The sequence below is a fragment of the Trachypithecus francoisi genome, unplaced genomic scaffold (genome assembly GCF_009764315.1).
Source record: "Trachypithecus francoisi isolate TF-2019V2 unplaced genomic scaffold, Tfra_2.0 Lachesis_group4, whole genome shotgun sequence".
Lineage (NCBI taxonomy): Eukaryota > Metazoa > Chordata > Mammalia > Primates > Cercopithecidae > Trachypithecus > Trachypithecus francoisi.
In genome coordinates, this window is record NW_022681469.1 from 118094382 (window position 1) to 118106458 (window position 12077).

The following is a 12077-nucleotide window of genomic DNA, read 5'->3' on the forward strand; positions in this document are numbered from 1 at the left end:
TCTCCCCTCCGTCTTGCTTCAGGGGACACTGCCAGCAGTGCCTATGTCCTTCTTGGCACAGCCCTGCCAGCCGCCCTCCTAATTGTAGTCCCAGCTTCTGGGCTCTGGCAACACTCCCTCTCCCTCAGGGCAGTAGTGGCTCCTGCTGGTAACCATCTCACAGTTGCCCACTCCCCACGAGACTACCCCTCTCCTGATCTACTGAGCCCTGGTCACCTGCCCGACCTGACCCTGGCGCATCTCTCCTCTCTGCTGCCACACCACACATTGCCACGGCCCAGATCTCAGTGCACTCCCTCTTCCCCAGCCAGACCACAAAGGAAACACATGCCAGCATGGCAGGTCAGAGGCTGTTTCTTTATACAAAGGCAGACAATAGGGACCCTCAGCATGCTGCTGCAGTTCATGGGGGCCCGTCCCACCGCTTCTGGGGAGAGGAATCAGGGTGGGGGCGACTGCGGCAGGGGAGAGACACTACACAGGCCTGGGACCACCAAGCACACCAGCTGTGAGCTCCTGAAGGGCAGACGCATGGACACAAGGACACTGTAACCACAAGCACGGCACAGCCACAGGGAGGAACGGTGGGGCTGGGGACAGACATCGGCAGCCACTGCCAACCGCTGCCCTCTTCTGCCACGAGTTCCTTGGCGAGGAGTCTTGTCTGTGTCACTAAAGAGCCACGTGACTTTGTGATGGCAGAACATCTCGCTTTCTGCACCTGTAAGTTGGGCCAGTACGCTGTACTCCACAGGGCTGCCGTGAGTGCAGATGAGACTGAAATAGGGACACCGATCAAAGTACCCAACACAGAGCCTGGCACATACAGGTGTTCAATAAATAACTTCTGTCAGGAGAATCTCGAGGAGGACCTTCAGAAGGCCAAGTGAGATGACTTCCCTAGCAATTCTCTCAGGGCATGGGGACCCTGGAGGACTCCTTGGAGCCTGCAGCCCCTGGAGTGCCCAAGGCCCCAGAATACACCGTGCCAGGGCTGTTCACAGGGGTGGGGGGCTGGACACCCAGGGAGGTGCCTGCAGAAGCCGGGTAGACACTGGAGGAGGTGGGGTTTGGACCAAAGTGGTTCTGCACATAGCACAGGCCAGAGGCAGGCTGGTACGGAGGCAAGGTGGGCATGTGCCCGGGGGTGCAGGAGGGCCAGGAGGCCAGCTTCTGACCACTGGCGTGCTGCGTCTGGGACACAGGGTGGCTTGGGGACAGATGAGGGTGGCAGCTCTGTGTGGGGTAGGAGCCGGGCACCGGGTTCAGCCTGGAATGGAATGAGAGAGAAAATGGTCATTCAGTGAGTCACGCCAAGGTCACAGTATCTTGTCGTGCTTGAGGTTGACCCCGCTTTCTAGTACAACATGCCTTGGATGTTTTCTGTGACTTGCTTTAAGTACCAACTGGGAGAAAGGTTAACCTCAACCAGTCAGAACACAGAGGCCCAGAGAGGGCAGGACCAGTCACAGTCCTACAGCAAAGGAGTTGTATGAAAGGGCACTGGGTCTGCCACTGAGACCACCATAGGGATGATCTGCTCACAGCAGCTTCCAGACCAGATGGAGCGTCAGGACTAGGTCACAGCCGCCAGTGCCTATGTGGCTGGCTCGACAATCCTGCCCAAAGGGATTCAGGTTGGGCGCAGTGGCTCACACCTGCAATCTCAGCACTTTGGGAGGCCGAGGCGGGTGGATCACCTGAGGTCAGGAGTTCAAGACCAGCCTGACCAACATGGAGAAACCCTGTCTCTACTAAGAATACAAAACTAGCCAGGCGTGGTGGCACATGCCTGTAATCCCAGCTACTTGGGAGGCTGAGGCAGGAGAATCGCTTGAACCCGGGAGGCGGAGGTTGTGGTGACCCAAGATCACACCATTGCACGCCAGCCTGGGCAACAAGAGTGAAACTCTGTCTCAAAAAAAAAAAAAAAAAATTAGCCACGTGTGGTGGTAGACGTCTGTAGTCCCAGCTACTTGGAAGGCTGAGGCAGGAGAATCGCTTGAACCTGGGAGGCAGAGGTTGCAGTGAGCCGAGATCATGCCACTGCACTCCAGCCTGGGCGACAAAGCAAGACTCCGTCTCATAAAAGGAAAAAAAAAAAATTTTTTTTTAAATTAGCCAGGCCTGGTGGCATGTGCTTCTAGTCCCAGGTACTTGAGAGGCTGAGGCAGGAGGATTGCTTAAGCCCAGAAATTCGAGGCTGCAATGAGTTATGACTGTGCCACTGCACTCCAGCCTAGGCAACAGAGCAAGACCCTGTCCTTAAAAAAAAAAAAAAAAAAAAAAGGCCAGGCGCGCTGGCTCAAGCTTGTAATCCCAGCACTTTGGGAGGCCGAGACGCGCAGATCACGAGGTCAGGAGATTGAGACCATCCTGGCTAACACGGTGAAACCCCGTCTCTACTAAAAAGTACAAAAAAACTAGCCAGGTGAGGTGGTGGACGCCTGTAGTCCCAGCTACTCAGAAGGCTGAGGCAGGAGAATGGCGTAAACCCGGGAGGCGGAGTCTGCAGTGAGCCGAGATCTGGCCACTGCACTCCAGCCTTGGCGACAGAGCGAGACTCCGCCTCAAAATAAATAAATAAATAAAAGGCTGGGCACGGTGGCTCACGCCTATCATCCCAGCACTTTGGGAGGCCAAGGCGGGCGGATCACGAGGTCAGGAGATCGAGACCATCCTGGCAAATACGGTGAAACCCCGTCTCTATTAAAAATACAAAAAAAACTAGCTGGGCGTGGTGGCGGGAGCCTGTGGTCCCAGCTACTCGGGAGGCTGAGGCAGGAGAATGGCATGAACCCAGGAGGCGGAGCTTGCAGTGAGCCGAGATCGCGCCACTGCAACCCAGCCTGGGCCACAGAGTGAGACTCTGTCTCAAAAGAAAAAAAAAAGGATTTTTATCAACAAGAGTCTCTGAGGAGACAAGCTGTCCAAATGGCCATCTTGCTGCCAAAATAAACGTGTGTCGTGACATGGCCCAGAACCCATTGTCAGGCTACCTGAAACACAATACTCTGTTCTGAGTGTCTGCTGCAGGCCCCAGACCTGAGGGACTGGACTCCACATCACGTGGAGAACACAGAAGGAACACTATCTTCCTCTTAAACCCTAAGGTCTGCCTGTCACAGCGAGGCAGGATCAGACCCAGCACTGGCTGTGGCAGTGTCTGTGGGGCTGATTGCAATTCAGCATGGAAGAACTTTCTCATCAGGGGCTTGTTTCGAGGGGTATGCGACATACAGCTGGAGACCACCATCAGCTATTACAGAGGGGATTCCTTGGTGACAGACAGTCCTCCAGATTCAATGAGAACGACTAAAAACCACAAAATACCTGGTCCTAAATGTACAGTCTCCCCCACATTGAGACCCCAGGAATCACTTGTTTGAAGCAATAATGCAGTGAGTCCACAATTGTTTTCCCAGCGGCCCTCCTGGCCTTTTAGAAAAATAGTCCAGGCCGGGCGCGGTGGCTCAAGCCTGTAATCCCAGCACTTTGGGAGGCCGAGACGGGCGGATCACGAGGTCAGGAGATCGAGACCATCCTGGCTAACCTGGTGAAACCCCGTCTCTACTAAAAATACAAAAAACTAGCCGGGCGAGGTGGCGGGCGCCTGTAGTCCCAGCTACTCGGGAGGCTGAGGCAGGAGAATGGCGTGAACCCGGGAGGCGGAGCTTGCAGTGAGCCGAGATTGCGCCACTGCACTCCAGTCTGGGCGACAGAGCGAGACTCTGCCTCAAAAAAAAAAAAAAAAAAAAAAAAAAAAAAAAAAAATAGTCCAAGGGCTCTGAGCTGTTGACAGCTAGGAGCACCTCTTGGAAGACGCTCCACGGGGCAGCTTCCTATTCAAAAAAACCCCACATCCAGGCCAGCATGCAGGAGAAAATTTACTCCGCAGTTGGTGGTGGGCCAACAAGGGCCATGACCAAGCACCTTGCCTTCTGATACAGTTTGGACGTTTCCTCTGCTCCAAATCATGTGCTGAAATGGATCTCTGGCCAGGTGTAGTGGTGGGCGCCTATAACCCCAACTATTCAGGAGGCTAAGACAGGAGAATCGCTTAAGCCCAGGAGGTGGAGGTTGCAGTGAGCTGAGATCATGCCACTGCACTCCAGCCTGGGCCACAGAGTGAGACTCTGTTTCAAAAAAAAAAAAAAAAGAAATATGATTCCCAGTGTTCCAACGCTAGAGGTGGAGCTGAGTGGGAGGTGTCTGGGTCATGGGGGCAGATATTGCATGAGTGGTTTGGCTTCCTCCCAGCAGTAATGAGTTCTCCCTCTGCGTTTAGGTGAGAGCTGGGTGTTTAAGAGCCAGCACTGGCCTCCCTCTCTCAACGTGTGGTGCCACCTCCCCTTCCCCTATGATTGGAAGCTGCCTGAGGCCCCAACTGAAGCAGATGCAGGTGCCATGCTTCTAGTGTAGCCTATGGAACCATGAGCCAAATAAACCTCTTTTCTTACAAATGACCCAGGCTCAGGTATTTCTTTTTTTTTTTTTGAGACTGAGTCTTGCTCTGTCTCCCAGGCTGGAGTGCTGGAATGCAGTGGCACGATCTCGGCTCACTGCAAGCTCTGCCTCCTGGGTTCACGCCATTCTCCTGCCTCAGCCTCCCAAGTAGCTGGGACCACAGGCGCCTGCCACTACGCCCAGCTACTTTTTTGTATTTATTTATTTATTTATTTTTGAGACGGAATCTGGCTCTGTCGCCCAGGCTGGAGTGCAGTGGCCGGATCTCAGCTCACTGCAAGCTCCGCCTCCCGGGTTTACGCCATTCTCCTGCCTCAGCCTCCCGAGTAGCTGGGACTACAGGCGCCTGCCACCTCGCCTGGCTAGTTTTTTGTATTTTTTTTTCAGTAGAGATGGGGTTTCACTGTGTTAGCCAGGATGGTCTCGATCTCCTGACCTCATGATCCGCCTGTCTCGGCCTCCCAAAGTGCTGGGATTACAGGCTTGAGCCACCGAGCCCGGGCAATTTTTTGTATTTTTTAGTAGAGCTGGGGTTTCCCTGTGTTAGCCAGGATGGTCTCGATCTCCCGACCTCATGACCCGCCCGCCTCGGCCTCCCAGAGTGCTGGGATTACAGGCGTGAGCCACTGCACCCGGCCTAGGTATTTCTTTATAGCAATACAAAATGGATGAACACGCCTTTCCCAGCAAGCTCCTTTTTTTGGGGGAGGACCACTGAAGGAAAGAAAAAATCCTACACTGTGAGGTCTCAGTATGGACAGAAATCAGCGGAGAACTCGGAGGCAGGAGGCGCTGGGAACAGTGGGGAGGGAGGGAGGTGGCCTCCTAAGCAGGGGACGTGCTTCCAGATGGCCTTTCTCGATAGCCAGGCTCATCTCAAATTCCTCACCTCATAAGATTTGCCCACCTCAGCCTCCCAAAATGTTGGGACTATAGGTGTGAGCCACTGCACCCAGCCCTGTCTGCACTTCTTATCAAGGCTACTGTGTGTCACAGCCCAGGCTGACCTGCAGTGGGTACGTCAATTAGATAGGGGCCCTCCTGCCCAGCCTGTCTATAAGTCACTCAGGATCACACGTTAAGTGTCCTCAAATGCCTTCCCTTTCCTGCTGTCGCTACTTCAGGAGCAGTTGTGCAGAATCCAGAATGCTCAGAAGACATCTGTGCATGATTTTCCAATCTGCTGCACCTCATTTCTTTATCACTCGTGGCAATAAACCAGCCACACCCTCTACCTGCCCTGGAGTTGCTTTAATAATAAGGTTAGGCCAGGCTCAGTGGCTCACACCTTAATCCCAGTATTTTGAGAAATCAAGGAAGGAATGCTTGAGACCAGGAGTTTGAGACCAGCCTGGGTAGCATAGCAAGAACCCGTTCCTACAAAAAAATTTAAGTTAGCCAGGCACGGCGGTGTGTACCTGTAGTCTCAGTTACTTGGGAGGCTGAGGTGGGAGGATCACTTGAGCCCACAAGTGTGAGACTGTAGTGGGCTATGATCATACCACTGCAATCCAGCCTGGGCAACAGGACAAGACCTTGTCTTTGGAAAAAAAAAAAAAAAGAACAAAAAAACACAGTAAGATTTAACAGCATTTGGCCGGGGGCAGTGGCTCACAACTGTAATCCCAGCACTCTGGGAGGCCGAGGCAGGTGAATCACAAGATCAGGAGTTCGAGACTAGCCTGGCCAACATGGTGAAACCCCATCTCTTTTTTTTTTTTTTTTTTTTTTGAGGTGGAGTCTCGCTCTGTCGCCCGGACTGGAGTGCAGTGGCCGGATCTCAGCTCATTGCAAGCTCCGCCTCCCAGGTTTACGCCATTCTCCTGCCTCAGCCTCCCGAGTAGCTGGGACTACAGGCGCTCGCCACCTCGCCCGGCTAGTTTTTGTATTTTTTTAGTAGAGACGGGGTTTCACCGTGTTAGCCAGGATGGTCTCGATCTCCTGACCTCGTGATCCGCCCGTCTCGGCCTCCCAAAGTGCTGGGATTACAGGCTTGAGCCACCGCGCCCGGCCGGTGAAACCCCATCTCTACCAAAAATACAAAAAATTAGCTGGACGTAGTGGTGGGCACCTGTAATCCCAGACACTCAGGAGGCTGAGGCAGAAGAATCACTGGAACCTGGGAGGCGGAGGTTGCAGTGAGCTGATTGCGCCACTGCACTTCAGCCTGGGTGATAGAGCGAGATTACGTCTCAAAAAATAACAATAACAATAAATTTAAAAAATATATATATTTAACAGCACTTAAGAGTTCTTCACTTACTTCCGGCTCTGGGCTGCCCTCCTTTCGGCTGAAGACCCTGAGACGTACTTGAACACGGATATCCTCCTCATCAGGCTGAAGGGGAAGGTCTGATCGAGCTTCAGCGCCACTCGCTCTGAGAGGTCGATGGAATAGCAGTACGTGAGGCCATCTGAGGTTGGCATGTTAAGTGAAATCTGAAGCAGCAAAGGGAGGAGAGCCGAACACTCCCTAGGGAGAATACAGGTTCCCACTCACTCTACAGAAGCCTTCATGCTTAGCACATCACACACTCTGGCTAGAGTTTGCGAAAACCCAGAGCCAAAGGTGTCTTCGCTTTTTTTTTTTGAGATGGAGTCTCGCTCTGTCGCCCAGGCTGGAGTGCAGTGGCGCGATCTCAGCTCACTGCAAGCTCCACCTCCCGGCTTCACACCATTCTCCTGCCTCAGTCTCCTGAGTAGCTGGGACTACAGGTGCCCGCCACCACACCCAGCTAATTTTTGTATTTTTAGTAAAGACGGTGTTTCACCATATTGGCCAGGCTGGTCTCAAACTCCTGACCTCGTGATCTGCCTGCCTCGGCATCCCAAAGTGCTAGCATTACAGGCGTGAGCCACTGTGCCTAGTCTAGAGCCAAAGGTTTCTATTCACTGTAGAATTCACCGGGAATGAATGCACCCAGCAGCAGGGGGGTATTAATGCTGTCCCTTCTCCTACACCCACCTGTGCTACCACTTGCACCCTTCTAGCCACTGCAGTCAGTCAGAAGCCAGCACATGCCTCTGCTGGTGTAGCGGGATGAGGCGGGAGGCTGTCCCAATATCCTCCCGAGGGACTAACACCTCTTGTCCTTTTATCCCAAATAGAGGGCACCTGCCTCAGTGCGACCATGTGAGCTTCATGTGGGCCTCTCTGGCTGTGCTTCCTCCATACCCTATCACCATCCCCAGCGACTTGCTGGCATCCTGGTTGGCTGATCTAAGTCACCCACCACTGATTAGGCAGCCACAAAGATTTAGCCTTTGAATAAAGGCTCTGTTAGACTCTCCCGAAAAGAGCTTAGAAACAAAACTCAAGTTTCAAGCTAATCTTCAAGTAAGTTAACTGCCTATCAGAACAAAAGTCAACATTTTTTAAAGGAAAACAACAAAATCTAGAGCTCCTAATACAGCATTCAGTGTCTATCATAAAATAAAAAATTATCAGATATTAAAAAAAGTAAAAAACTAATTATGATCAGATATGAGTCGACCACGGTGGCTCATACCTGTAATGCTAGCACTTTGGGAGGCCAAGGAAGGTAGATCACCTGAGGCCAGGAGTTTGAGACCAGCCTGGGCAACACGGTGAAACACTGTCTCCACTAAAAACAAAATATAAAAATTAGCTGGGTGTGGTGGTGCACAACCGTAGCCCCAGCTACTCGGAGGAATGAGGCAGGAGGATTGCTTGACCCAGGAGTCAGAGGTTGCAATGAGTTGAGATCATGCCACTGCACTCCAGCCTGGGTGACAGAGACTCTGTTTCAAAAAATAAAAAATAAGCCTAACTCTTACCTACTTGACACCCCAGACCCTCCAGCCTGGTTCACCCTTTGACATGCATTGTTCCACAGCTCTCTGCTAGGAAGGATACAGGCCAGCCCGATGGACAGCCCACAGACATTACTGAGGAAAGAGGTCTGGGGAATGAGCCACGAGGCGCCCAGGAGCAGCCATGGAACCAGGACTGAGGGCACAACCATGCCAAACACCAGGGCCCGCCTCATCCGAGAACGGACGGTGGTGACTCCTAGCATGGCAAAGGCCACTGGGGTGAAACCTCTGGCATCCTCCACTTCTCCCAGCTTCGACAGTGATGACACAGCCTCGAATGACAGGAAGATGATAGCAGAGAAGATGGCGAAGATCACGGTGAAGAAGCAGTGGCGGACGGTGCCCACGGTTCTCTCGAAATTGCCAGCAAAGCGCCAGATGATGATAGCGCCACAGAGCAGGGAGATGGGATTCTCGTAGACAAAGATGTAAGTTACCAGCCTGTAAACTGCAGAGGGAGCCGGGTTAGAGGCCTGGCGGTGGGTTGCTCCCAGGAGGGAAGCCAGGTTATAAGCTGCTTAGGAAAGGCAAAGAGCCTTTCCTAAGAGAAGTGAGAGCCAGCAAGTCACAGCGAGTGACAGAGAAGTGAGAGCCAGCGAGTCACAGCAGGAGGCAATACAAGCAGTGTGTTCAACAATGAAGGACCCACAGCCTCAAAGGAGAGGCAGGAATATCTAATTCCTACACTTCCCCAGGCCTGGAGCAACTCTTAGTGGTAACTGATTTCCAGAGGGAAAAAAATAATACTTTTCAGTAGAGGGCAGTCTCTGAATTTGTAAAGTGCTTTATAATCCTTTTTTAGGTTTTCATACTGACCTACCTCACTGGGCAGTCTGAGGGTTAATTAAGTGTAACAGCTTCGGGGTGGATTGAGTGGGTGTCACTTAACACTCTGTGTGCCAGTCTCCTCTGCTGTAATCCTGACCCCTCCTTCCATAGTGGCTGTTCAGAGGAAGAAAAAAGGGACCATGAATTATTTTGCAGCTGTAAGAATTATAACACTATCATTAACAGTAAAGATTATAGAAATTAGAAGTCTCCCTGGAAAGCGCTTATCCGATCTTACAGGTAGACTGATACTTTATATGTAATAAGACATCAAAGAATCCTCCCTTTTCCTTTTTTTAAATTTTTATTTGTAGAGATGAGGTCTTGCTATGTTGCCCAGGCTAACCTTGAACTCCTGGCCTCAAGTGATCCTTCTGCCTTGACTTCTCAAAGTGCTGAAACTACAGGTATGAACCATCATTCCTGGCCTACTTTTATTTGTCTAAAAGCACCTATCGCCAGGCATGGTGGCTCACACCTGTAATCCCAGCATTTTGGGAGGCTTAGGTGGAAGGATCACTTGAGCCCAGGAGTCCAAGACCAGCCTGGGTAACACAGTGAGACCCCTGTCTTTAAAAAAACACTTTAAAAATTAGTCAGGTGTGGTGATGTGTACCTGTAGTCCCAGCTACTTGGGAAGCTGAGGCAGGAGGCTCGCTTGAGTCCAGGAGTTGAAAGCTGCAGTAAGCTATGATTGCATCTCTGTACTCCAGCCTGGGTAACAGAGAAATACCCTATCTCTAAAAAAATGTTAGAAGTGGTTATCTCTAAGGAGTTTTATGTCCCTGCAGGCCAAAACACGACTAAACTCAAGGAGGGAGACCAAAGAACTGACGGTAGTACTGGACTTGGGAGTCTAAAGACTTGGAGTGGAATCTCGGCTCTATTACATCCAGGCTGGCTGAGTTTAATCATGTCACAGGTCCTCTAGGCATCAGTTTCCTCACTGTAAAGTAACAGAATTAGATTGAGGCCTTTAAATGTCCCTTACGTCTCTAATGATCACATATCTACAAAACTCACACCCAAGGAAGTAGTGAACTCCAGAAAGTGGGAGGTTAAGGTTAGGGTTGGCATTTTGCTTCTGTCCGTGAGGTGGTGCTGTCTAGGGTGGGGCGAACAGTTTTAGATTTGTGTAGGGAAGCAGGCTATGGAACCATATACCTCAGTCTGGCCATCTCCAGAGGCTTCATTATCTGAAGAGTACTTCATTCTTTGTTGAATATTTCCAAAACTGAAATTCCCAGTATAAACATGAAACTAGAATAACTAGTATAAACATGATTCTACATGATTTGCAGATTATCTACCCGAAGGCTCTAGTTCCAAAACATCACAGAATAAAAACAAAAATCTAGATTCCTATCTCAGTTGTACGACGCAACAGCTCTGCCATTCTCTGCATGAAATCTCAATCTTATCTAGGTCCTACGTCATGAGATCTTTGTGAGGGTTAAATGAAATTAATACATATGAGCGTGTGTGCTTTGCAAAACAGCAGGAGATACACAAATTTCCTGTGTTCCTGAGGAAGACACGGAGACTAGGAATGTCTTCTAGGAATGGATGTTTATACTTAATTGGTCTGCAAAATGTCTCTCCCTAGAGAAAAACAAACACTTCTCTCCAAAGGCAGAAGACACCCTGGTACCCCCATGAGCTGGGAATGACAGTCAAGATTAAGATACAAATGAAAAAGCACAAGAAATTCCAAATCTCAAGAGGGCAGGACGTTTATAGGGCTTATAGGGGTTTGTAGATAACGTCCAATTGTCGTGATGTAGGTGAGAGAAAATGTTTTTCAGTGGCGCTTAGGCCTAAAGCAGACGTAGGTGTGTATGTGAAACGGGAGGGGGAGAAGAAAAATCTTTACCCTTGGAGAGCGAGCATGGGTTTGCTAGCGAATGGATTTGGGGCCTAGACCAGTCTGGTGGCGACAGGGAAGGGAACAAATTCGGGTAGGGAACGGATTACAGTGATGACGAAGATGGGGTCTGCAGACAAAGGTGTGGAACATGGAGAGCAAGAGACGGTGCTGGAGGTCGGTCCTCCGGGGGGCGGGCATGGTGATGCGGCGCGAGACAGGGGGAGACTGGCGGTGAGGCCTGAAGGGGTGAGTCCTGGAGGCTGGAGCCCAGGGACCGGCAAAGTCGGAGGACAAGGGCTCGCCCCGCGATCCCGGCCCGCCCCTGCTCACCTTGCCAGTTGCGCAGGGCCTCGGACTTCAGCGTGAGTCCCGAGGGCGCCAGAGGCGGCTGCAGCAGGAACAGACGAGGCCCGGAAACCAGCAGCGAGAGCAGCGCAGTGAAGAAGGTGGCGGATGGCACCTCGGGACACAAGCACCAGCTGCGACACCCGGACCCCGAGGCCGCCATGGCCGCCGTCGCTCCCGCGCTCCGCCTCGACGCCGGCTGCCGGTCCTCTGCTCCTTCCGCCTCCTCGCGGCAGTTTCCCTTGGCAACAGCGGAGGAGCCGGCCGGAAGCCACACCTCCCCGTGGCCCGCCCCACGCCAAGTTGCCCAATCCGGTCTCGCCGATCAGCCCGCTACCGCGCGTGGGAGGCCGGGAGGTGGGGGAGGTCGGGGCCACTTCCGGGCAGGAATGTTCCACGACCATGTTTGATTCCATCCTACCTGCGCCGGTACTGAAACTGCTCCTATAAACTTTATGGAATTAATCAGGGAAGAAGGGAGGGGGGAAAACAAAAATAAAGAAAGCTTGCAGCACACTCAGCGTTCATCACTAGGTCACCTTGCTCTCCTACGTGCTTGCTCTTAGCTCTGCCTGTCAGCTATGATAGGTGCCCATCGTCTGTCCTAGAATCAGGTAGACCCTGTCACAAGATAACGATTCCCCTTAACTCCATAGGTAACAACTTGAACATTATGAAACGTTTTCCCTCTGAGATATTCTTTCAGGCCCCGCATACCAGCATAATTACATCA

At 51.8% G+C, this 12077-nt stretch overlaps 1 protein-coding gene across 5 annotated transcripts; it reads right to left on the reverse strand.

Moving 5' to 3' along the window:
- Nucleotides 1-338: 338 nt before the first annotated feature.
- On the reverse strand, nt 339-11784 carry RHBDD2 (rhomboid domain containing 2). Of its 5 annotated transcripts, none has more exons than XM_033192693.1 (5): nt 11330-11597; nt 9125-9246; nt 8345-8752; nt 6731-6881; nt 339-1270 (listed from the first exon to the last, which is right to left on the reverse strand). In XM_033192693.1, exons 3-5 carry the CDS (start codon nt 8505-8507, stop codon nt 913-915), a joined length of 672 nt encoding a protein of 223 aa, XP_033048584.1. In that variant the 5' UTR covers nt 8508-8752; nt 9125-9246; nt 11330-11597; the 3' UTR covers nt 339-912. The 5 variants fall into 5 exon arrangements, with proteins under 5 accessions (XP_033048584.1, XP_033048585.1, XP_033048582.1 ...); XM_033192694.1 differs by having other exon boundaries at nt 9121-9246; nt 11330-11549; XM_033192691.1 differs by lacking the exon at nt 9125-9246 and having other exon boundaries at nt 11330-11638.
- Between the last annotated feature and the right edge of the window lie 293 nt (nt 11785-12077).